The sequence below is a fragment of the Apostichopus japonicus genome, chromosome 3 (assembly GCF_037975245.1).
Source record: "Apostichopus japonicus isolate 1M-3 chromosome 3, ASM3797524v1, whole genome shotgun sequence".
Lineage (NCBI taxonomy): Eukaryota > Metazoa > Echinodermata > Holothuroidea > Aspidochirotida > Stichopodidae > Apostichopus > Apostichopus japonicus.
The window spans coordinates 23,635,471-23,661,943 of NC_092563.1; the positions used below are offsets into that span (position 1 = coordinate 23,635,471).

General features: G+C 37.5%; 1 protein-coding gene across 35 annotated transcripts in view; it reads right to left on the reverse strand.

Annotated features, from left to right (window-relative positions):
• Nucleotides 1-26,473, reverse strand: part of LOC139965540 (piezo-type mechanosensitive ion channel component 1-like) — a 139,551-nt gene that overhangs the window by 23,069 nt on the left and 90,009 nt on the right. For 34 of the 35 annotated variants that reach the window (XM_071968021.1, XM_071968019.1, XM_071968000.1 and 31 more), the window contains 8 exons: nt 25,851-26,036; nt 24,804-24,955; nt 15,298-15,457; nt 14,139-14,228; nt 13,418-13,494; nt 10,154-10,177; nt 2,885-3,012; nt 1,693-1,801 (listed from right to left, as the gene is read on the reverse strand). In XM_071968021.1, coding sequence (XP_071824122.1) covers nt 1,693-1,801; nt 2,885-3,012; nt 10,154-10,177; nt 13,418-13,494; nt 14,139-14,228; nt 15,298-15,457; nt 24,804-24,955; nt 25,851-26,036 — 926 coding nt within the window. The remainder of the gene's footprint in view (nt 1-1,692; nt 1,802-2,884; nt 3,013-10,153; nt 10,178-13,417; nt 13,495-14,138; nt 14,229-15,297; nt 15,458-24,803; nt 24,956-25,850; nt 26,037-26,473) is intronic. The other variant, XM_071967993.1, reaches the window with a different exon arrangement.

Here is a 26,473-nt window from a genome sequence, read left to right on the forward strand (position 1 = left end):
TGAAAATAAAAGCAACCGTTTACAAGATACAACATTAATTGCTTTCAAAATAAAGCTTCAAGCAGCTGGTTTGGTTTCTACCATTATATCTCTGGTCAACAAATTTATATGAGAATGTTACAACAGATCTTGAAATTCTTGACAGAGGTCTGTTGCACTTTTCTAAAACAAGTATAAAGAAAAAGGCTAGACCTACCACACTTTGTGTTGCAGATGCACCAAGCCTAACCAGCTTTAAATGTAAGAGTGTGTGCTGGAGTTGCTTTTGTCATTAACAATTGTTGCTAACTACCTGTACCAGGAAATGAAATTACTATAAACTGATTTGCAAATAACTTTTCAACAGTTACTTGAGTGGATGTGGTAGAAATAGGAATACGGTTGTCATAGGCAACAGTCTGCTTCAAACTTCAAATAAAGCCCCATTCCCCTCTCCAACTGTAAGTTATGAAAAAGCTTGCAAATGATATAAATTAATACATGCATTTGCATATATATACAGCACTATACACACATAGTCAATATAATTCTAATGATCTGTTTCATTCCTATAGCAGTCACATGCATATTAAAAATAATAGAAGTTAAATTATATGTTCAGTTTGTTTTTATATGCCCACAAATCATATTGATTTGCATAAAGCCTAACGTACTGTATTATGAAATCCCAGTATCGAATAGTAGTCAAACCTAGAGAAGTCAACACTCGAGAGTTCAAACAGACATTCTCTTGGCTTCTTTATCTATGAGTACTGCTTACCTGGTCTGTACATTATTCTATACATACTACTCTATATTATGCTTTAACATTTTAAAAGACAGTTACACAGATTTACAACTACACGGTCTTGAGGTTTGTGGAATCAGTAGCTTTCCATGATTTCCATGCCTGTTACCAGGGAAACAATATCTTACATTCATTCTCAAAGATATCATACAAACGCTAGCACATGCAATTTGAATAACCTTTCCCAACCAAAAGAGTCCATACTCAACACAAAAAGAAGGTAAGGCCTCAGCAGTCATCCTTTTGTTTTTGATTCTGTTCTGGTAAATTTGTTATGGGACCAAATACATTGATTCTAACTACCAAAGAGGTCGTTGAATTAAAACCAAGATAACTAAATGTTAGTCGGTGGTCCTCTACCGGAATGAATTTTCAGACGATCATCATGAAGTTAAAATACTTCCACCAGTATGGAATACCCTTTTAGTGAGTAGGTTACATTTAATTTTGTTCCATGGGCATTAGGTGATTGTGGGTGCTGTTGTTAAGATTCAATGGTAAGTTCTAGTGCTGAGCTGCTCTGTGAGCAAACGGTGGCTGAGATGGGGTAACATACATTCTCAGGATCTGATAGGATATTCCAGAGGGCATGTGACACTCAAGGAGTCAAGCTAGTCAAGCTAGTCAGACTAGAAGCCTGATCCATGAGCAACAGGTGACTGCCAAGGTAATATTACATTCAGGTTAATCAGACTGGGATGCTCCATGAGCAAGCTGTAACTAACAGACATTATGTGACATTTCTGAGATGCTATTAATTAGTATCACCTGTCCAAGCTCAGCATGTTAAGATCAGGCATCTTTCCAAAGAATTAAAGAGGAAAGCGAAGCAAATTCAACAAGAGGGTAGAAAGCAACAGAGAGAAGGAGAGGGAGGAAGGGAGAGAGTTGGGGTCCATCCTTACCTGCATCAGCATCGTCATCCCCTGCCCCTTGGTCCTTCACCTCTGCCCTCCGTTTGTCGTCAAGCTCGAGGGCCTTCTCGGGATCTTGAGTGATACCTTGGAATGCAAGCTGTATCGATAGAATCATAGCAAACAATGTCTGACAGATCCAGGATGGAGGGCTTAAAGGGTGTGAAGACTCGCACAAAAAGAAACGGCTAATGGCGGTAATCTGACCTAGTTTCGAATGAGGTGTAACAGATGTGTTAGACACCACCATCGATCCCAGAAAATACACACACAACTTGCTACCATCGGTAATTAGACACTAGTGTACAGTCAGTACATACAGCTGCGGTCAATACCCACAGCACAGTATACAAACCATACAGACAGCGATGGAAATCTCAGGTCCAGCTAAAGATAACAAGGTATCACGTTTCATTACTGTACTGTCTACATTTTGTAGCGACGCGTACAAAACGTCACTTGCAAGCAAAGTAAAGTTAAATTTTTCAGATGGCTGCACACGGTTTGGGGTGAGTCTACAATGCCTTTAAATTATGCAACTCATTTAATTGTTATTTGCACTACAGAAAACTGAAACACACACTTGTCTTCAAAAGAAAGAAAATATGGGAGGAGGACACACATTTGTAAGACAAATGTGTTTTTGTTGAAGCTAATTTGAAGGCTAATACCTCAAGAGAGAAAGAACATGCTCCTAATCATGGCACACACGATATGAACAAGCCCAGCATTGATGGGCTGCAGTACTGCTCATTGACAGGTCATGCAGGTATCGGAAGTGGTTTGAGGATTTCAAGAGACCCATCAATTTTATGGCTACTTTGATTTTCTGCATCATAACGTAACATCATTTTCACACTACAAAAGGCTTTCAGTTTTTCAAAGTACCTCCTTACTGCTAGTGGGCATAGCAAGCACATGTACTTTCCGACTATTTGAAAAAGCACTCAATGCCATTATTTCGCACCGACAAACCCTTCTCTTGTGTTGTATTCTAATGATGACAATTGACTCAAGGATTAACGGGAAAACAAACGATTTATTAGACGATAATAGATAGCAATAATCCAGGTGTAGAATCATAACAATTAGTGTTCTCCCCACACTGATGGCCCTATATAGATATCACAACATCTTGGTTACGTGATTTGTAATGTATGGTAACCATAACAACACCGCCTACCTGTGCAGCCGTCTGCTGTCCTTCGGGTCCTTTCTCTTCGGTATCTATGATTCCTATTTCTTCCATGTCGCTGAGTTCCTCGTCGCTGAGGTCTTCAAACATGTAGTAGCCACCCTGACCTCTGATAGCTATAGGGAAATGAAATACAGAAGACTCAAATCAGTAAAAATCAGAAACCAAAAAAATCACTTTTAAGAGTAACGTCAAAAGGTGAAGAAACACAAACAACAATTGCAGGTGCTATTTAAAAATAATTCAGTAAAATACTGCCTTGCCAAGTCTTGGCCATGTTTATACGTGACAACAGCATAAATACAGTGAACTTTTTCTTTCAAAGACAGTATAAATTATCAAGGGTTCTTACAAAACTATGGATATGATGTAAACTAATATCAGAAAACTGTCAACAACGATGCTGATTATCTGTTTTTTTATCTTTATAATTATCTTTATACTCATTAGCTACTTGGTGTTCTTACATTCAAGTTCCTTCGACTTTAGATTTCCCAAATTTAAAATGTGGATTCAATACTGTACATGTTTTGGAAGTAACAGTAAAAACAACTGCAAGGACTATTCAATTTTCTGGGAATATATTCTATACTTTTTAACTTTGACAACCGACTGGAAACAACTTCAGAATAACGGTTGAGAATTTCTTTATACAAAATAACCGCTTTGATTTTTCAGTTATAAGATTCTTCAGAAATCCTTTAGATCAACTGACTTCCATTCTTAAAGTCCTTTGTTATAATATACCCTCTTAAAATGTCTCTTTATATATATTTAAGTATTTACTGCCTATATCTAATCAACAAGTTAACTGCAGGCAGAATTTTCACTGGTTGAAGAGCAGTTTTAATGGCTGCATGTGACGTTTTGACATCGAGAAGGAAATGGTTTCATGATACAGCTGAAGACTGATATAACAGAAAGCTGGTATTTTGCGAAATGTAAGAGTTTCGCTTGCTTGAAAGATTTCTACTCACTGTCATCAATTTTTTTAATAAATCTAGAAATTCTCATAACTTTTGGTTGTGATTCTATTAAGCAACGCCATCTACCAAAAATACGTCGCTTCTTGACCACTTACAGAGACCTTTAGAAGAACTGGTATTCGTAACCTTTTCTTCTTCATCATCTCCAAATGTTACTTCAACTGACCACCTACAAGATGATGAATCTCAAACTTTAGACAAAACCTTGTCTTCACTTATTTGTACGAGTGATCTTTCTTGATAAATGTGCTCCATTTATGTTAATACAGAGGTGTAGATAGTGAAGAGGAGGGAGGGGTGCATTAAAAATAGATGCTTGAAATGATTGTTTAAGTTAAAGATTAAATAGTTTGGTTTATTCTTTTTTCTTCTTCAAACTAATCTACTGGTGAGAGAGCGTAACTATGAGTCATTCAGAGGGTCCTGTCTACTGGTCAAAACCTGCAGAGAAAATATAATTTATGCCATATTTTAATTCTGGTGTTTTTAATTATAGTGCTATTAGTGTTGTCCTGTACATGCTGTTACTTGGGAATATGACATGCAGGAAACTGTTATCACTTTAAAAAAAACAGTTTTTTTTATTGCATCACGTCCTTAATTAAGTACATAAGTTTTGACTCTTTTACCATAGTTACTGGCTGACATCAGATCTCCATGGACTTAATTGTTAGGAGTTAATGTTCTGTAAGCTGCCATCGAGGTTATTCTTTGCAACTTTTATCACCGTGTTATGGTGTCCAAGTCCTTGGGAAGGAAAATCAGGCCCCAGAAAGAAAATTAATCAAACCTTTAGCAGAAAGATGATCAGTTTTCATTTTACCTTCAAGATAAGCTACCAGCAAGCGCTGTTCCCTTTTACCGATCAGTAATTTATTTCAAGAAAGCGGGAATTAGGAAGCTAACAATGTAGTACATCCAACATTGGTTACATAATAACAAATAAATATACATTATATATCTGGTTTCATATAACATCAAATGGCAGGTGTACCGATGGATCCAATTGAAACATTTTTGTTTTTTTGTATTTCTCTTGACCAACCAAAAATGAAAAGCCAAGTTGGATACAAACTTGCAATGGTCTAACCTTTGTGCCAAGAAACTTGATTGAAATATATTGATTCATCTTCCCTGACAGAAATATATTTTTTCTAAACAAAAAGTAATTAATAAGTGAATGATTTTCTTGCAAAGCTGAATTAACTTCTGAAATAACAGAGTAGTGAATACCTTGAAACCCTTTTCTATATAAACACAGCATTGATTCACAACACATACTTTCCTTGTGAGACAGTCCTACCCTCAGATATCAGTCGTTTCCATTATTTATCTACCAAAAGATAACAGGTTACTATTCACTTTAGGATTCAGTAAGTTCAATATACCACTTTATCAAACAAGAATGCATCTAATTCAAAGATTTTAAAAGTTTTAAAAAATTTAGTGAAGAAAGTAACTCCAGGTAAAGTGTTAGTCCCCCAACCCCCTCCCCCTCTATGGTTAACATAAACCTACTTACTGAACAAAATAAACAATAAAACCCTTCAGTTTTAAAGCAGTGACCTGCATTTGTCCCCAAAAAATAAAATAAAATATTGCAACTGATCAAACTTAAGACAAACTCTTAAATTGTTTTTTTTTTAAACCCAGGCACTTTTAAATTAATAAACTTCAAATATATTCAAGTTTTACTTATTTATTACAAAAGAAAATAAGCAGTTCAAACTAATAGCACCTACCATTAGTAAGGGACTTCAGAATAGTCTCAAATAATTTATCACCAAAATTAACCCTCAGTTTAAAAGCAACCATTTGCATTTCACCCCAAAGTAGCAAAAAAGAAGAGTGCAACTGATCAAGCTAAAGACAAACTCTTAAATTGTGTTTTTGTTGCCCAAGCTCTTTTAAATTAATTAACTTCAAATATATTCAAGTTTTACTTATTACAAAAGAAAATTGGCAGTTCAAACTAACAGCACCTACCATTAGTAAGGGACTTCAGAATAGTCTCAAATAATTTATCAACAAAATTAACCCTCAGTTTAAAAGCAACCATTTGCATTTCACCCCAAAGTAGCAAAAAAGAAGAGTGCAACTGATCAAGCTAAAGTCAAACTCTTAAATTGTTATTTTTTGTTTTGTTGTTGTTGCCCAGGCGCCTTTAAATAAGTATTAATCACATGTAGAATGCAAATTGGGAAACTTCAAAAATATTCAAAAGTTTGAACTAGGCAGCTTAAATTAACAACAACTACTACATTAGAAAGGGGTTTCGGAATAAGACTAATAATTTATCACCCCCCACCCCCAATAAAAATTTTTGCATTAAATTTGTCAGTTTATATCACAAATAAGACTCTTGTAATGAACGAAATGACATACTTAAGAAAAACTGTTTTTCTCTTATGGTAGATCTTTATATGTGACGAGATCACATCGAGGTCCTACATCAGTCTTCAAGGGATACACTGGTGGTGAGGTTTGGTAAGCTTAAACACTTTCTTAAGATTTACAAAATTCAATTTTCTGCATGTTTAGGTTAAAACCCACACAATAAAAAAATTTCAAAAATTTTGTGACTTTTGTGTTTGTTAGTAAATGTGTCCGTCAACAGCAGTGTGCTTGATGTGGTCATGGTAATTAAGAGTTGAAAATGGCTCTGTTTTTGCTGTAAAACCTTTTAAATCATTGATCCGCAGAGGGGAATAATATTTCTCTCTTGTATGTTGCACTTTGATGATGAAACTCTTCAAAAATACAGAGAGCATTGGCAGCTAAAATTAAACATTTCTCAATTTATCACATTTCAAGGATATATCGACAACAAGATTTTCTTGGTATGCAGTCTAAGCTAATGGAGAAAGTCTGAAATCGTAGACCGCTTGCTACGATAGAGTTCCTTGAATATGACGGGAAGGTAAAGCGAGTCAAACTAGGTTACTCTAAATCAAACTGTTGTGTGGAATATTTTCGCTTTAATAAAACGGTTACGTCTTTTGCCACTGAAATATCTCTTTAACACCGCAAAGCACAATGTATTTTTTTTTTCATTAATTTTTTTTTCCATTTTTTCTGTGAATATTTATGACAATTAATATGAACAGGAATGAATACAAGCAATGAATTATTTTCAAAACGAGCTGAATGGAGGGAAAAATTTTAATAACTCCTTTTTGGGTCAGTTGTCACAACTACCATCTTTCCAAGGATACTTTGTTAGGTCGCCAATAGGTAATCACAGCACAGAGAGAGAGAGAGAAGATAAAAGTGTTTCCAAAATACTGCACCACCAAATAATGAGAAAAGTATCACTTGAAATTATGAGATAAAAACGCAAGTATAGGAACCGATTAACCCAGGGAAACAACCGAGATGTCAGACAAATGCTGAAGTGGGATGATATGTGTCCTGGGACAAATACAAGAAGTATGGATATTTAACATAGACATCAAAAATGACAATGTTCACATTAAATGATTATGACGACATATAGTGGAAATTAATTTGAAAATCCCTGGCTTGTAATTTGAAAAAAAAAAGAAAAGGAAAAACAATTTTTTTCCCCTTTAATGTGGTCAGAACGACTCAGCTGTTCCTTTTCTTGGATATACAAAAGCTGGAAGACAGACAGGAGGGCCTGGAGAAGGATTTAATTAACCAAATTTTAATCATCAATAGGATAAACCATATGCTCCCTGTACAGAGGAGGACTTACTGGGTGATGAGGATGGGGATGGGAGAGGGTGCAGGATGTTTATTAACATTGATATGTTGATTATTTGTTGCAATCATGTTCCATCAGCATCTCGAGATGAAATCCCAAGACAGCAAACTGGGTATCCACAACCAACATTTTTCTGTTTGCTTTATAATTTGTTATTATATTTCTTTTAAATAAAATTATATATACATAAATATATATATATAAATATATATATATAAATATATATATACATTCATTTAACTTTCTTTGCCGGCGCAGAGATAATTGTACATATAAATAGACCAAAGGAGGATGGAATTGGGGAAACGGAAACTTAGAAAATTTAATTGTCTCAAGTTTTGAATTTCAGAGAATAATTATAAGAGAGACGCAACATAGTCCAGAAGACGTTCACTTGAAGGTCAAAAAAATTCTCCCCCCAAACAAGGTCAGTAAAACCCAAGACAAGCGTTACCTGTATAACTGTGACATGAATACTAGCTGAAATGGGACATTAATATTTAAGGGAGGATGGTGAACAAATATGATACCTCAAGATGAAACAGTTATGCCATGTTACGTTTTACAATGTTTCCTTGTTAGCACAGACAACCACAACAAACCACAGGGAAAAAAAGAAGTGATTATTATTCCTTCTAGTTGTAAATGTTGGTGATGATAAAAATTGTTTGTTACAAGATGACTGGGAAAGGGAGGGAGGAAGATTGGTTTGATTTGGTTAGATACCCCTCTGCCAAAATGAAGACTATTAACATTACTGGAATGAGTCTTAGCAAAAATTTAACATTAAAACTAGATATTCTCTGTAGAAATGGGTTTCTTTCTTATCTTGAGCATTTTAATTTCATTATCTTAAACATGTGAGAAGAGCTTTCTTCATACAAATGTCGCTACTGGTCTGGGTAAGTCTTAGGCTTCAAGCAATCAAATATCTTCTCCTCTGTTGTTGAGGTCTTGAGGTATGGGTAGGATATCTTGAGGGGAAGGGGTACAAACTGTTAAGCTTGGCAAAAATCCAAAGATATTACAAAGGAGAAACATATTCTTCTTCCTACTCCTGTTGCATTAGGTGTGCTCTTCCAATTAAACACTAAAGTGGCCAAAAAACAATTGTTAAGACAATTTGGCCCTACTTTGCAGCACAGGTGCACAACAAATGATAGTGCTTACACACAAAACTAGTTAGTACATTCAGTATTTTTTTTGGTAACTAAACATACATAAAAATATGAACTGGATTTATAAAATGACATTGCTAGAATATTTCCTCTCGACTCAAAACTCATCTGGTGAACAGATCAATGAGGACACTTCTTTTTTAAAAAAAGTAATCAATAATAATCAATAATCAGGCAGATATTTATTAATCTTTTGATTTTTTATTACGGCCACTAATGTTGGTGAAGACCTCAAGGGCTTATGGATTACAACTTTGACTTCACTATGTTAACAGACAGAACTAGTAGAATGATTTAATTAAAGACGTAGGATGATGGGGCGTCCACTTTGTACACCACTCCCCCACCCCTGCCCCTGGGGTATAGATGTCATTAAACTGTCATAACTGTTTGGACAACAGTACAAATTAATTGTACACTTTTTACTAAAAATATCATTTGTCACACGAAAAAATTCCATCAACTGATGACTTTAAAATTGAATGTATTAAAAAAAAAATCATATTTAAATCTATCTATTTTACTCGAATCGACCCGAAGATTAAACTAATTATTGGTGTTAATTTGAGGATTGTTAATTAAGCAAAGCCATTCGGAAAGATGCATACTACCAAACAGTGTGTACCATTTTGTTAGGGAGAGTTTGCCATATACATTTGTAGTTAATGCTTTAACGATACCTGTTGTGTGCTTCACATTTTGAAATATCGTCTAGGCTTTTAGTTTACACAACCACCTTGACCTGCTTCCTATTCTTAGATTGAATTAGATTGAAAGAATGGTTTTCAAATTCCATGAAAAGTATTCTCAACTACGACAGCAGAATTCTCTCACCAAACATCTTCAATAATGATGAAATACTGTCAGTCAAAAAACTTTCACACTAAAACTGACAAATTTCTAAAAAAAAAATGTGTTTGTATTAAATTGTCTTAAATTTTCAGTTCTTTATTTTTAAATTACGGTTCAATTTCTCGTTCTGTTACGAAAGCTTTGACCCAAGAAAGATCAAAATTGAGAAAAAGATTTGTTTTTGCATGCAATCTTGTGGAATACATTTTGCTGTCAATTGACCCAAAACTTGACAAAATCCATCAGTGCTATAAAGAAAAAGAAATCCCAGTAAGAACGGAAAAATTGGTCGAGCAAGAAAATCAATATCTGATGTGGTGATTGGAGATAAATTCTTAATCCCTAGGGTTCTCTTGACTAATTTAAATCATCGATTCTCATACCATTAAGACAGAGAGGTAAGCTAGATCTGTTAGTCGAATATGATTGTGCATTAGTTATGGTTATTGGCAAAATTTGTTTGATAAAAAAAGGGAAAAGGTAAGAGTGCTGTATGTGGTATAATAAAACCTGCCTTCTGGTGGGGTTTGTTCTAAAGCTGTAAATACAGAAAAAAATACCAAGAAAACAAACTTGAAGATGCAGAGATACAAAAATGACAGCAAAACACATGATCGTAAAAAATGGCCAGAAAACGAGACCCCAGCTGATGTTTGTTGCCCCGCATATAATAAGAAACATGTCAACGAGCTCTATTATACAGTTATATATGTATCTATATCTATGCATCTCATTTATTAATTGCTATGATGCCCAAAAGAATAAGTAGATATTATATGAAAAAAAACACATGAATAGTATCTAATCAGAATTCCAACGATGAAAGTACATTTTGCTGTTGATGCAACTCTGTCGATAGATAAAAGATTAGAGTTTAATGTGCAATCGTTCTCGGGCTTCGTTAATTAACATAATTAGTCAAAGAGCAAATGCTACGGTACCACTAATGCATGCACCTCTTCAGCAAACCAATTAACCTGTCGGAACGGTCAAAGAGTAAAAATGTGCAAAATTAACTTGATGCATACCATAAGAAGATACACGTTGCCATGCCAATCAGCTAATAGAGCACAGGCTGTTAAATATAAATGTTCATACCTCATTCAAACCCAATCTGATCACATCAAAAGTAGGCTGTCAGCTATTAATGCCATTAACTATATCTCACCCACAGACCACTGCATGTTCAAGTTAGTTCTTTCAATAATTCAATATACATTATTCCAAAAGATTACAATGGAACCCCTTACTCTTCCCCCTTCCCACCCACCCACCTCCATCCCCAACGTTCATTCCTCTCTCATATTTCCCTGACAAAAAGTTACTTTAAGATTTTGATTTTAAAGTTTCTGCTCATTTGGGATCTTCTTTTTAACATTTTGGAAGACAAAACCGTGGATTTCTCCTGGACTGGAATCCCACCTTACTTTTAGCCAATCAGGTGTTTGAACCAATGAGATGCTAGGTGTCATTGTTTGTAATACCACCGCATTCATCCAATCGACCATGGCACTGGTCAATCTACCCTGAAGCAATCGTTGCTTATCATTTCCACAAGTATGCTACCCATGAACCTACAGCGATTGTCCCTCCCCACATTCCGGTCCCTCCCCACATTCCGGTCCCTCCCCACATTCCCGTCCCTTCCCCATTCCGGTCCCTCCCCACATTCAGGTCCCTCCCCCATTCTGCATACAATTATGTCATCCTCAAGCTAAAGCCAGTGTCTCTCTTCACATCTCTGACATGTGTTATCTTTGATTTTAGACCTAAGAGTCTCTTAGCAAATTCCTAACTTCAGCCTCTGCTGAAGCAATGAAATAATACGTGAAGTTTCCATCTTTATGAAAACACCATTCTATCACAAAACGATTTCAGGTTGTTTATTTTAACAACTGAGATATTAACCACAAAGTTCTTGTTTTTTCCCCCTTTTCATCTGGAGATGAGGGTAGGGCAGGGTAGGGCAGCGGGACGGTATAACAGGGAGGGAGGACATTCAAATAAACTACAGCAGCTTCAATGCCAATTCTGTGAGAGAGAAAGTTACCTCTATGACAGTGATGAATTCACCAAGCAAAGACTTGAGGTGTTTGAGGATAAAACAGTTGTGGATTGAAAAAATTCAGACAAAACATGAGAGCAAGCTGAGCAGATCAGATCAGACTGCCTGATGTGACTCTAAACATCGGAGATAAAGAATGAATATAGCTGTCGCTAAAACTAGATGGGATTAGGTGTCCTCTCTACTAATTGGTATCTATAAGAACATCAGGAGAATGAATAAAGCTGTCACTAAACTGGACGGATTGGGTGTCCACTCTACTGATTGGGATCTATAATTACTTCTCCTTGTGAGGCTTCTGGCAGTTATTAATGGTGGTTTCAAAGGCTTCTTGCATGAATTTCTAGGTGAAAATTGCTTTTCAGCTTTATGTGTAGATGGGTGGAATGTACGGTATGGATATGTGAAATTATAGGAACAGAAGTCAGTCCCTGTTTCATTTCTTTTAATATTATTTTCCTTTTCAATTTTTCGTAAAACTGTGATTTTCTACACCCTTTATCTTCTGGATTTGTGCGCTACTGAGTTGCTCTTATGGTGGCTTTTACTTTAGCAAAAAAAAAAGGAGAAGAAAGGAGACAGAAGGAAAAGAGGACGAAAATGCTGACCCGTGTCGAAACCCATCCATCACAAAGATTCACAAAAATCTTCCATTTTCTAGAAGACACTGTCTGCTGCAGAGGGCAACCCTTACTGCAGAATGTCGATATCCTTCGTAACGAAGACGTTAAAGATATTAACCCAAGAATTAAGATAATGACTTGATAACCACAGACGAAGAAAAGTTTCAAGAAGTAGAAGAATGTTTAAAGAGAGCTTATTTTTCTTTGTGAAATCACGATTGGAAGTTCAAATCGTCTAGATGTAAAGAAATTCCAATGTCAAAAGTTGCAACAGATATGAAAAGAACTGATTGCTGAAAGAGTGTTTGACTTCATCCAAAACTTACACTGCAAATGTAGATCCACCAGCTCTCTTGGTCCTACAACTGATAACGTATCTTTGATTGTTAATAGAATAAATTGGCTTGAAATTAAACACTCGATGCGTAAGAGGGAATTCAAATTTGGAGTCTGCCGAGTCTTTTTGATGTGGAAATTGTACTTGTACATGAATGGCATTTATACCATCAATATAATTGAAGCAATCATTTAAAGCAAACAAACAAACTACAAAATGACACATCTGATATCTTGATAGGACAACCAGTAAACACACAAGGATGTTACTACATACAGGAAATGACTGGGGTTTACAAACTTGGCACATAACTGCTTTTTCACAAATTTTTATTTTATTTTATTTTACACTCTTGTCACTTTTCATCAGCATTGTCATCTTTCATCCAAGTTTAATATATTTTTTTTTAATATATTTTTTTTAGAGCGCAAATCTATTAACCTAAATGTTGGTTGCAATTTTATATGATATCATCACACTGACAAGTATTGATAAAGCTGGGGTTTTATGTATAGTTCCTCCAACTGAGGTCAAGAGGTCAAAAGTGAAGCTGGCATTAAATGAGAAATTATCAAAGACAAAACATACATTGTGCCCTATTACAAAAAAATCTAGTTTATTTAATATGTGTGTGAAGCATTTTCTGTGCAACTAAATAATTCATTAAGATAACTAACAGTATATATTAATCATTAATGATTAGTCCGTGTTTTTCCCTTCACGTCTAAAAGTCTACAGCGACAACCGTCTTACCTTCTCCGTGAGTTTTGGGTTCGATCCATCCAGTCGTGTGTGCCAGCTTGGCCTGATTGTCCCGGATTTTGGCCATCCTGCAAGGATCAGGTAACAAGAAAATAATCAGTACATCAGTACTTAAGATGTTATTGGTTACTTTCCATAGCAACCAGCATATGAATCTGCCTCATTTGAAAAAAAGTTAAGCCAAGGCCTTATACATGGAAGCCTTGCCACATCTCCATAGCAACAGACTTACCAATGCATGGCAACATGTCACCACCAGTCCATGGCAGTCTGTCACCAAACCGTGTTATAATTCTGTCCCCAAACCTATGACAACACAGTTAACTTCTATGTCTGTTCCGTTAGACACTGTGGCAAAAGTAACACACTTGAGGGACTGCCAGCCAGGCTGCATAGGTTAAAATCTTTTGTACTGTGTAGTTTAAAATAAGGCACTGCTTGTCTGACAAGCTTCCCTCTAATATTCAAAATCAATCACCTGATCATGCACATGTCCAATCTCCTTACTTCCAACCATACCCTTGGGCAGCTCTGTCCCTATTGCCTCTGTTACTTTTACAGAGCAGCTGTGAATCATATGCCCACTACCTCCACCTACTCCCTCACCTACTCCCCCCCCTTTTCCCCTCCCAATTCACATTCCTTTCCCACCTGCCAAACGTCCATCTGCATCTAACTTCAGACACATTTATCCTTATAAAACAAAACTTACTTTCTCTTGACATTTTCAAGAATTCGTTGTTCCTTCAGACGATTGTTACGTACTTTGGTGGCCAAAATCTCATTGATGAGCTCTGCACCCCTAAAAGGTAGAAAAGAATATATAATATAGAATATATAGGTTGTTTTGTATTACTCTGCGGGCACATTATAAAGTGTTAAAAGATGTCAAAGATTGACCACGAACAGCAACAGAGTTTGTTTCTCTAAGACTCATGTAACTGTTGGAAATACTAAACCTAAACTAAAGTCCATTCGCTCTTGTATCGTGTCGTCGTCCAAATCCTGCTACCTATCTATGATTCTACTGGTCCATGCGTTTGTGACATCAAAGCTTGACTTTCTAAATTCACTTTTATGTGGCCTTCCTGATTTGACCATCCAGAAACTTCAAAAGATCCAAAACACCGCTGCCCGTATTGTGAAAAGGAAGGGAAGAAAATGCCGAACCACTCCACTTCTGAAGGAACTTCTCTTGCCATATATTCCAACTCGCACACTTCGTTCCTCCAACAAACTGTATTTAACTGTCCTTAAGCCACTCTTGAAGACCCATGGTTACAGAAGCTTTGAATACTCTGGCTCTTATCTCTGGAACAATTTACCAGATCACATTCGAACATGCTCTAAACTTTCTACATTCAAAAGTCTACTTAAGACCCATCTTTTCACTTGTTCTTTTGTAAATTAATCTGCTTTCTTCGTAAAGCGCCTTGAGCAGTGACTTTGTCTACTGATTTGGCACTATATAAGCCCAATTATTATTCTTCTTCAGCCGTTGTCGATCCACTGCTGGATGAAGGCCTCGGCATGATATCTCCAACTCTCTCTCTCCCTTGCATGTGTGTACCAATTGGTTTCATTCCAGAATTTCTGTATTTCATCTCTCCATCTCTTCCTTTGCCTGCCTCTGTTCCTTTTCCCGTCAAGCGGTGTCCATACAGTGGTTAGCGTGCTCCATCTTCCATCTCCCCTTCTAGTGACATGGCCAGCCCATGTCCATTTACGATGTTTGATTACTTCCATTATATCCTGTACCTTTGTCTGTTCCCTTATCCACTTAGGGGAACAGACAAGGTATTATTATTATTATTATTTTTTATTATTCTATCAGATTACATCAGATTATATGTGACTTCCTTATATCTTACTTGGATGAGAGTTTGCCTTCCTCCTGCAAGTCCAGGACCACATATTGGAAGTAATTGCTGCTGAAGATTCGTCTCTGGATCAGGATGAAGATGAAGCAGACAATATCCCAAGTCATCCTCGCAGAATCAGCGGGGAGGTTGCACTCATCTTCCGGTGGAACTGAAGGGATCAAAAATGTAAGAAAATAATAGCTAGTTAATAATAATAATAATTATAAATACTACTTATAAAGCGCCTCCCAAAAATCTCGAAGCGCTGTACAGTGAAAAGAAAGTCAAAAACAGATAAACCAGGCTAGAAACCAAAAGATGCAAACTCAACAAGATACGAAATACAATATACAGAAAAACAGCTAAGAGGATAAGACTATAGTAACCTACAAAAATAAATCAGGCTAAAAAGCAAACTAGTAACCATATAAAAAGAAGGAAATACTGTGACAGTTAAAACAGCTAAAAAGGTAAGTTTTCAAATCTTTCTTAAAACGGTTAAGATGAGGTGCTTCACGAAGGTCCCAAGGCAAATTGTTCCAGACTTCGGGAGCTGCAGCGCTGAAACATCTGTCTCCGTAGAATTTAGTGTTGCACCTGCGAGGACGACAAAGGAGGGTTTCGGACGACGAGCGGAGACGACGTTGTGGTGAGTAGGAAGCGACAAGGTCCGTCAGATAACTTGGGGCCATACCGTGAATAGCTTTGAAGGCAAGAAGGGCAACTTTGTAACGAATGCGAAGATGGAGGGGCAGCCAGTGCAGATCACGGAGGATTGGAGTAATATGGTCGTGCTTCTTGGAACGTGTGACAAGACGGGCGGCCGAGTTCTGAATGAGCTGAAGTTTGGAAAGTTCAGTGGATGGAATGCCGTACAGGAGGCTGTTGCAGTAGTCCAAGCGGGACGTAATGAATGCATGGACGAGTCGTTCGGTAGATTTGTGGTCAAGGTATTTGGCGAGTTGTCCGATCTTGTATAATGCGAATGAAGCTGCGGAGGCGGTGTTCTTTACATGATGTTTCATGTTGAGGTTACAATCAACGATGACTCCGAGGCTCTTAGCTTTCAATACAGTGTCAACGAATGAATCATCAACTGCAATTTTAGGTGATGTTGGGCACTTCAGGAATTTCGAAGAGATATGCAGGACCTCTGTTTTAGAGTCATTGATCATTAATTTGTTCTGTATGCTCCAGGACTTAATGTCACGTATGCAGGACTCCAGACGAGATATCGAAATTTCACGGTTACCAGGACTTAAGGTAAGATACAGTTGGGTATCGTCAGTGTAGGACATATAATCTATACCATGAGCGGAGACGATGTCCCCAAGTGGAGCAACATACATGGCAAAAATGGATGGTCCCAGTACGGAGCCTTGTGGCACACCGTCATTGAGGTTACGCGGGATCGAGTGGGCTCCTCTTATATTTACAGAAAAACTGCGGCCCCTCAAATAGGATTCGAACCACTTCCGAGCTGTGGCAAGAATACCGTAGCGGTTCTGAAGACGTTCAAGTATGATGTCGTGATCGATTGTATCGAAGGCCGCAGAGAAATCCAATAAAACCAGCACAGCTTCTTGACAATGATCGACAGCTTCCAAGAGATCGTTCTGTATACGAAGCATAGCTGTCTCAGTGCTGTGGTGCTTACGGTACGCGGATTGTTTCGGAGCATGCAAACCCTCCCGTTGGAGGTAATCATTGATTTGGGCAGCGGCTGCTCGCTCTATAGTCTTAAAGATGAACTTCAGGTTCGAAATTGGACGGTAATTCTGCTGGTTGTTTTTATTCAAGTTTGTCTTCTTCAGAATGGGAACAACTTGAGCAGATTTCAAAGATTCCGGGATAACTCCAGTTGAAAGTGAGTAATTGACGATGCTCGTAATGTGTGGAAGCAGAGGATCCAAACATGACTTTAGAACGTCCATAGGAATTGGGTCCAGAGAACAGGACGAAGAAGGCGATTTCATTATGAGCTTCCGAACTCTCTCATCGTCCACATGTTCAAATGAAGTAAACGTGCTTTCACAATGAGCAGACACATTCACAGAAATATCCAGTGGCGTAAGGTTGTCAAGTTTGTAACGGAGATTGCGGACTTTGTCATTAAAGAGCGCAGCAAATTCCTCAGCAAGTGATGCGTCCGAGACATGATCAGGTAAGGTATGAGAGCTAGATGGTTTGCACATGCTATCAATAAGCTGAAATAATTGCCGGTCACTGCAATTTTCGATTTGATCCCGATGATAATTTTGTTTGGCTCTGTCGGGCAAATTACGATAAAGCTCACATTTCTCGAAGTACAACTGTCTGTCGATCATTGAGCCAGATTTCATCATTCTTCTTTCCAGCCTCCTTCTTTGCTGTTTAGCCTGTTGTAGCTCATCGCTATACCACGGTGCGTGCGGACGGAGGGTTATTGTGCGGTGCTTCAGAGGGGCATGTTCATCCAGAAGGTGACGAAGACCGGTATCGTAACGTTCCCCAAGATCAGAAATTGGCCCGGATGAAAGAGGCAGATCAGCAATGTCCCTCTTGAACTCAGAAATATCAATTGCTTTCAAATTACGTGAGTCCGTCTCGACCTTAACAGCAGACGGTTGAGTGATATTAAGAACGCATTTAACTGGAGAGTGATCAGAGGGCATTCCAGTGAGAACAGAGACCTGGGAGACAAGTGGTGTTGTTTTCCGTGAGATGATGAGGTCCAGCGTATGACCGTGACGGTGAGTACTGCTCGGTTCATCAACGTGTTGTTGGAATCCAGCTGAATCAAGCAACTCCAAGAAGAAGGCAGCATCCTGGTTTAAGGGATCATCCATATGGAAGTTAAAGTCACCAGTTATGACGATATAGCCGGGGTGTGTCGCGAGGGTCTCAAGTAGAGATGAAAATTCCTCGAAGAATAATTTACATGTCAGCTTGTTCTTTCGAGATGGTGGCGGGCGGTAAATAGTGAGAATTCTCACTACAGATGTCCGACTGGTGAAATTGCTGTCCATGTATTCGAATGAGCAGTAGTTATCAATTGTGTTAGCATTGACTTTGAATCCTTTATGAGATAAAAGACACACACCACCACCTTTCCTGTGCTGACGAGGACGATGTTGGATATTAAAATGAGGCAAGGCGTTTTGTAAGTCCGCTATGGTACGATCATCCCGTTGATCACCGTTCAGCCAGGATTTCGTTATCGTGAGAATATCAAACTTTTCCTCAATAATGAGATCAGTGATGGAGGATATCTTGGACTTCATCGAACCGGCGTTCCATGTGGCAAGCGACGCCTTTGGGCCAGTTTTGTTTACATCGCGTAGCGTTGGAGATAGTAAAATCCGAACAGAAGTAAGATTATAAAAAGACACACCACGAACAGAATGTCTCCGCATTGGGTCCCTTTGAGATAAAACTGTATGAATAGGGGATTTTCTGCCTTGCAGACCACCATGACATCCCCTCTTTGTCTTCCGAGCAATGTTTAATTCTTTCAGGCGGTCCCAATCGGTTGGTGTGAATGGCCGTCGATCAATCGGATTAGCCGAGCTATTCCTTAGATTCAATAGCACGTCTCTGGTGTAAGTCAGCCTTGCCATCATGACAAGTATCATGAACACAGCACATGCGCAGTGCACTAAACAACGTGTGTTAAAGGCATGCATGTAGGCTGTATGAGAATGAACAGTATAGGCTAAGTGATAGGCTCCGTTCACTATGTCCAATAAAAATGATAAAACGATGAAATCGAATTAAAACAAATCTACCAACCTAAAATGACTGACGGCTCTCAAAAAGTACACGAACAGTACTTACAATAAGATGTTAATAGTCCGAAACGGAGTGAAAGTCCAAAAGTGTGGAAAAACGAAAGGTATGAAACACTGAAATTGCTAGCGATATGCAGCCACGAGGGCGTACTTAACTTACTGACTAGTTACTGACTACTACCAAATTATACCTGTATGTAATTACTAGTGTTTGCACGGGTTATCCGGGTACCCGGGTACCCGCCCGACGTGATACTACCCGGTTCCTAATTTATTACCCGAATCCTAAGCAAAGTGTGATTTAAAAAAAAAAAATTGGCAAACCGACGGTTAGGCAGATTTCCCATTGACTTAGTGTGGTGTTAGACAACAATGTGGTCGAAGATAACAGCAATAACGAAAGCTTTCCATAGATATCTTATAACTGCGTCACAATTTCAGCTAATAAACAGATGGCTAGGCTAGACTACCCCCATTGACTTAGTGTGGTGTTAGGCAACCATGTGGTCGAACGTAACAGCAATAACGAAAGTATTCCATGGATGTCTTATAACTGCGTCACAACTCCAGCAAATAAACAGATGGTTAGGCTTAGCTAGATTTTTCATTGACTTAGTGTGGTGTTAGGCTACCATGTGGAAGAAATTATTATTTATTCATTCGTTTATTTCAAAGAAGGAAAGGCTGACAAGGAATTTTACGCGATGTTTATGGATTATAGACGGGATAACTAAAAAATAGTAATCGCAAGTGGCTTTTTACTAATCGTTTATTCTAAATGCGATCAAATTGCGCGAATCGCGCAATCTCGCGGCTAATGCGAACCCTGGGCCTGCATAATAGATAGTAGTAGTATTAAAAACTGTTTAAGAGCTAAATTGGATATTTATATGGTTTGATCCAATAGACGTGCACGAGCTAGCATAAGCAGCGGCGGCAGTACGATGTTAGTAGTAATGCTAATTATAATTAAATTATTTATTTATTAACAAGTTAATGGAAGAAACAGAAGCAAATAAAAATGATTGAGGGAGGTTTTATACCTTATCTTACACCTACGTATTTGAACATGAAAACATTGTCAGTAGAGAATATAATGCATTTATTACAGCATCCAATATGTAATGTCTTGGAAATCGTGATACACGAGGGTAAACAATTTTTTCCGGGTACCCGGATACCCGACGGGTAACGGCCCTCGGGTACCCGGTTCCCGATTTTTGGACCCGTGTAAACACTAGTAATTACTATATATTGAACATTTAATTTGTATTTATGTATATGTGTTTATATATATATATATATATATTTTTTTTTCTTTCTTTCTTCAGGGAGTCTTCCACATTGTTAAGCTTTTAAGCTTTATGGAAGACTTCCCTCCACTTTGTACTTTTGTGACAAAGAAAAAAAAAAAAAAAAAAAAATATTGGAATGTACAAATTTCATGTCCATCACCACAACATAACAGACATACAGTACTGATTTCGCTTAACTCCCGTTGAAAAAAAAAATCAACGATCGATAACAAAAGTTGAAAATCGTTGAAAATCAATTAAAAACGAATAATTTCATTGACAAGATTTAGACTACTGCGGGCACGGTTGTCAACAAAGTTTCAACGAAATTTCCACAAACGTTATCGCGATCAAAAACCGCCAAGGCAATTCTAGACATATCAAGGTTGTGACTTGCGTTGAATCCTTAGTGTAACTACAGCCGTTTTCAGACTACACCAGAAGTTGCCGAGGAATATTACAAACGTTGCAAAAGTTTGATTGTATATAAGACAGAGTTAGTTCTGTACTAGGTGTTTGAAAAATGATTTGGCTAGGATAATAAAAACTAGTCTTGGTCGATCGTAACAAGCACATTCTACGACTCTTAAGTTATAGGCTAGTATTAAACTAAGATAAGTTTAAGTTAACTCACCAAGGAACGCAGTGTCAGAAAAACAAGAAGAAAAAAATATCAACAATGAAACAGTCGTAGCTGGATATGAAAGAGATCTTTATTCCCAATAAATTCCTGTGTTACTTGACGTACTACAGTACCGTTTACTACAGAACCGCACTCTCAAACTTTTCTGCATTCCGTCCAAAAAACCTCCCCCGGCTTCAATGCACGCAAAAAAACAACAAAAAAACTGTTATTTTCCCCCTAACCCGTTACTGTATTAAGTTGCCTGCGAATGCAGATGGACTGCCCTGGTAATTAAGGTCGCAGCCTGGGTCTGGGCCACCTATAGTATGCTGCTTACATGTGCATTCCCTACCCTGGATATCCCCACCACCAAACTTTCTTGAGAGGCTTAGTCCAATCATAAACCTGGCTTTGTCAAATTCACGCCTACCATATGTTAATTAGCATAGTATTTATCTTCGTGGGGGTTTAGCACTGCAGAACCTTTGGCTGGCTGCCTCTAGAAGCAAACATTATTTTACCCCTACTGTTCAAAATGGAATGGATGTTACCTGTTTCTTAGTTAATTGAAAACCAAATATTCATTCATATATATATAAGTAGAACAATCCAGCAGGGATAAAAAGTTTATCTTGAATGAACCAATAAGAAGTCGTGCTATTAATAAAACTTGAAAACACCTGGCCAGCAAGAGAGTTGCAAACAATTGTTTCCATGACTACTAAGAAAATAAAGCAGTGACTTGGGGCCCACGTTGGGTAGATTTCTGTGGAAAATGAATATATTTTCATTGCTTATTTGAGTATTGTATATTGGGAAGAGTTGATCAAACATTACTGGGGAGGGCTTTCAACTGGCCTGACGGCTTTCAACTGGCCTGACGGCTTTCAACTGGCCTGACGGCATGTAAATTTAATTTAATGAGAAGGGGGAGTTTTTATGAGTCACCCGGTATGCGTCACATGAGAAGTAAATGTTTTGTTTTTCGGTTTTATCATCGTTTTTCAAGTGGAACAACTCATAAAATCATATCAAATGAAAATAATATATATTTGAATATCCTTCCTTAGTTTTACTAATCAGGAATGTTTGATAAGGCATGCAATGCATCGTTCGAAAATGTAATTTTAAAGCAGAATTGAAAATGAACGACATAAAACAATATCTGTGAAGCGTGTGGAGCACAACTTTGAATATTCGTTGTGAAAGAAAACATAATGAACGATGTTTACTGCGTAAATAAATTTTGCGGAACTGGTATAGAGAAATTACGTACTGCAGCTTACGTCAGAGAAGCTCATAAATGACACAGGTGGATAGAGCGCATCAAAATTCGGTTTAGGAAATCCCTATACAGCCGACAAAAGTCGATGTCTCCTTCCGTTTTCGAGTTATAAGCGATTTTGTGTTTTTGCGATATGGTTTTCAGTATATTTTCATTGAATACGGTCGTTTTTTTGTGTGTGTTTAAATAAGGGTGTGACCTAACAGATATTTCGCTAACCGTTTCACCGTATCGCCTGCCGGTCGGTTAAACGTTTAAACGCCGTTTCCCGATCGCGGCTTTTTCGACGCACCGTCACTCGACTTTTAATCAAAATAGGACGTTATGAGTACAATAATTAAGGTTTTCTTTTCCAGCAGATAGCAATTCAGGCAGCAAGACAACGATCAATGTATGTTAATTACTAATTAGGCCCAATAATATTGCGAACCTTTCGTGTAATAATAATTGCCTATTAACACACATGATCAGTATTCGTGGTCTTCAGAACTTCAGATCACTGAATTTATATAACTCGGCCTTCGGCAACATCGTAACTTTTGAAGTAAAAGAAACAATATATTTTCTATCTATCACAAGATTTTAAACAAAAACTCGCCTAAATTAGCAAACTTACCCACCTTTCCTACTTACTCATTAACAGTCATGTTAAGAAAACAAATTACGCACGCACGTGTTGTGCGATGGGTTGTAAAAATCAAGTTGAAACTGGTTTGAGCAGCCGTCGATTTCATTTTCTTTCTCTTGTGTCCATAGAATTTCTATGCTTGTATCACATACATGATACAGTACCTTACATTTGATACGAAAGTAACTTCAACAACAGCTTCCCAAAATTTGTGTCGCAATAGGTTAAGATTTAACCACGCTGCGCAGTACCATTAATAATTTGCATATTACACTAAAATTTACACTCGGCGTCCAGATGGCGGGAGAATTTAACATCATGTTCAATGTGTTGTGTCGTTCCCATGGTGCGATGAACTTGGGCAAGTTGCCAAGTTCGAATGTCAATGACCTACTTATGTTCTGTGACCAATGTCAGTGGGTTTTATGTGTGTAAAAACTCGGGTTTTTCCATGTGTACATATATATAGACGTTTTTACGTAAGCGGAGCAAATTTTATGGCGGCTCGTTGATTGTGAGGAAGCACTTATCTAAGCATCAATATTTGTGAAAAATATCGTAAGTTTTTCATTTTCATTCATTTTCTTTTATGTTTGCCGCAATCCCGCCCGCAATGCATGCACAGCATAATACCATGTGTGAAAAAAAATGGCTGTACACGTGCGGACCTGAGAGAGCAAACTGGCCATGTGTTGTTAATGTTATAACGGTACTTTCTGGAACGACCATTTGCGTCTTTTGGGGTCAACATATTTTCACACGGGATTTCACCATGCCATTGATCGATGTACACGGGTGATATGTCGCAAATATAAACTGAGAAAACGAATTGACGACACTATCATGAGCTCATGACTATTAGCCTACTACTTTAGTTATATTGAGCACATTATTCATCCCTAAAACATTGTTTTTTTATTTTTTTTTATAGATAGTTTGCAGTACATTACTAAGTTCTTTACATATTTTTAAATAATTTACATGTTTATGTTTAAAATGTAAACAAAATAGAAAAAATAAAAAGAGAAAACGCCTTTTTGAAAAATGGAAGCGTCCTCGCAGAATGGGCGGGGCATCTTTATTTTGCTTCAAGTAACATGTTTTCGCTCAGAAACAAAGTTTCATACTTCAACTCTCATAAAAACCAATTAACATCTCTTAAAAATAACTATTTTTAGTAATCTGCAAGTAAACCAAGTTTATATGTCCATTCATTGTTATTTAAATGGTTAAACAGAACTTCAACTTATCTGGAAGGGTGCCTCGTGGTACATAGCTTGTACTGCAGCCTTCTATTTTGCCTGGCCAAGTTAAGACTTATGTCACTGTGTTTGGGGTTCACAGTAAGAAAACGTCCCCCGTCAGTTTAGTTACATGAATTTATGTGCGTTACTACTCATACAAGCCTGAGATTGAGAATGCTCTTGTAAATATTCTCTCTTTCAAACGACTGTACCAAAGTCTAATTGATACTGATAAACGAAGTTACGCGTTTTCCGGCGATTCGCGTAACCACATATTGACCTTCTATTTCGTTTAAAAAAGAATTTCAACGCACCGTTGAAAATTCCACGAAGGAAATGACTGAGATAACCAATCGTTAAAATTCGGGGAATTTCGATAAAAATTGGGGAATTTCGATTAAAAACACGTAGAAATTCAGTTATTTTTCTTTCAACGAATTTTAACGGGAGTTAAGCGAAATCAGTACTGTATATATATATATATATAATATCCCTCAACCTGTGGTTTAGTCATGATAACAAAATTCTCTCCGAAATGTGGTATATTTCCCTCCCTGGAAAACCTACAACCGAGACTAACTGATGGATATATATTTGTCTGAATAAAGTCAGATATTTACAATAAAAAGAAAATAAAAATAAAAGGAACAAACTTAAGATGAACTCACTATATCCAGTCTGGAAGCAGACCACTCCAAAGAGTTGCACCACCCAGCAGTGTCCACTCTCGGCCAGCTCGTGGCTAAAGACACACGTCATCAGCTGAAGTCCCACTTTGGCCAGGATAACAAACACACAGTAACCGAGTAGGACATTCCACCTGAGGGAAGAAAACAGACGAAATTGTCAAATAATTGATAAAGAATAGATCGACACTGTGTCATATTTATTTCAAGTTTGGCCTAGTAAGGCACCAAGCCACAAAGAAAGACTGAAGCAGTTGCAAAATCCCTGGAAGCACGGTTAACTCAACATCGCCCTCTATTGTGTGAAATTCAAGAGTACTCAAAATTATGTCCTACACAGCCTGGTTGCAGTGAGGCTGCAGCTCTCTCAGCATGAAACCTTTGGAACACGTTGGTTAAAGGAGACACTACACCCAGCTATCGTCTTTAGCTTACATGAAACTGATCGTCGTGGTGAATAACTTCCCCTAAATGGCTGAGAAAGCCGTTGCTATGGGTGACATCATGGTTGAAGGGTCTTGTCTATGTTCTGCCATTTTGTACAATCTGTGATGTCATTTTGTACATCTGTGACATCATAGCGCCACTAGGAAACTGGAACCTTATACATTCTCTTTTGTTTTCCTTATCATATTCTCAAGGTTAATATTATTGACACTGAAACCAAAATGCCATCACTAAAATCATGTTTGAGAGCTGAAACGTCTTGGACTTAGCATAATTTACAAAACTCCATCTCCATTACCGAAGAATAGACATTGTTATAGATGAAGAAGAAACTTGAGGCACATGTTGCCTTGGGAGTGAAGGAACATTAAACCTGTCTGTGATGTCCCCAAAATGGAATATGTTTTGATTCATTTGCTGTTTTTGGGAATGATATAGAGTATTAATAGATCAACTATGATGCTTGCATTTGCCTGTCCTTAAATTGGTGCATGAAGATAGAAATGGTCTGAAACTCAATTCTTACCCCCAAAAAAATTGGGGGGGGGTGAGGGTGGGGGCTGCCTTTATGTTTGTACTCACCTCCTCATCTTGACAAGGGTCGGCTTCATCAAAAAGTCTGCTCCTCCCCATAGGAAGATGAATGCTAGGATGATGTAAATGAATCCGAGTAAACTGATTCTTAGAGTACCGGCCAGATAAACGATCGCCAAGGTGACCCAGAAATTAAAGTTGAAGATGAGTATCTTCAGAATATTTAAGTATGTCCTGTTGAAGAAGGAAGAATGAAAAAGCATTGTCATGGCGATCAGGAGGGAATTTTTGGGTTAAAAATAGAACTTGAATAATGTATCACCAAGGTAACGAAACGTGATCGCTTTAAAATGATGTAACAGATTAAACCAATCCTAGATATTTTATTATTTCTTGACATCTCTTTCGTTTTGGCCTATTGACTTTGATGTATGATTAAACTTTTAGAACTACTTTCATCACAATAATTACAAAAAATGGATATCATACCATATCCTAATGATCATGCCTATGATGCAATAAAGAGGTGGGGAAAATTTGATTTGCTTTTATCATTACATGGAATATTCCAAAATGGAAAAAAAAAACACAAGAAACATTATCAATTGATACAATCAAATACAAAAACTTGATTTCATTGCATTACAAAGACAACTATTACGAAATTCACG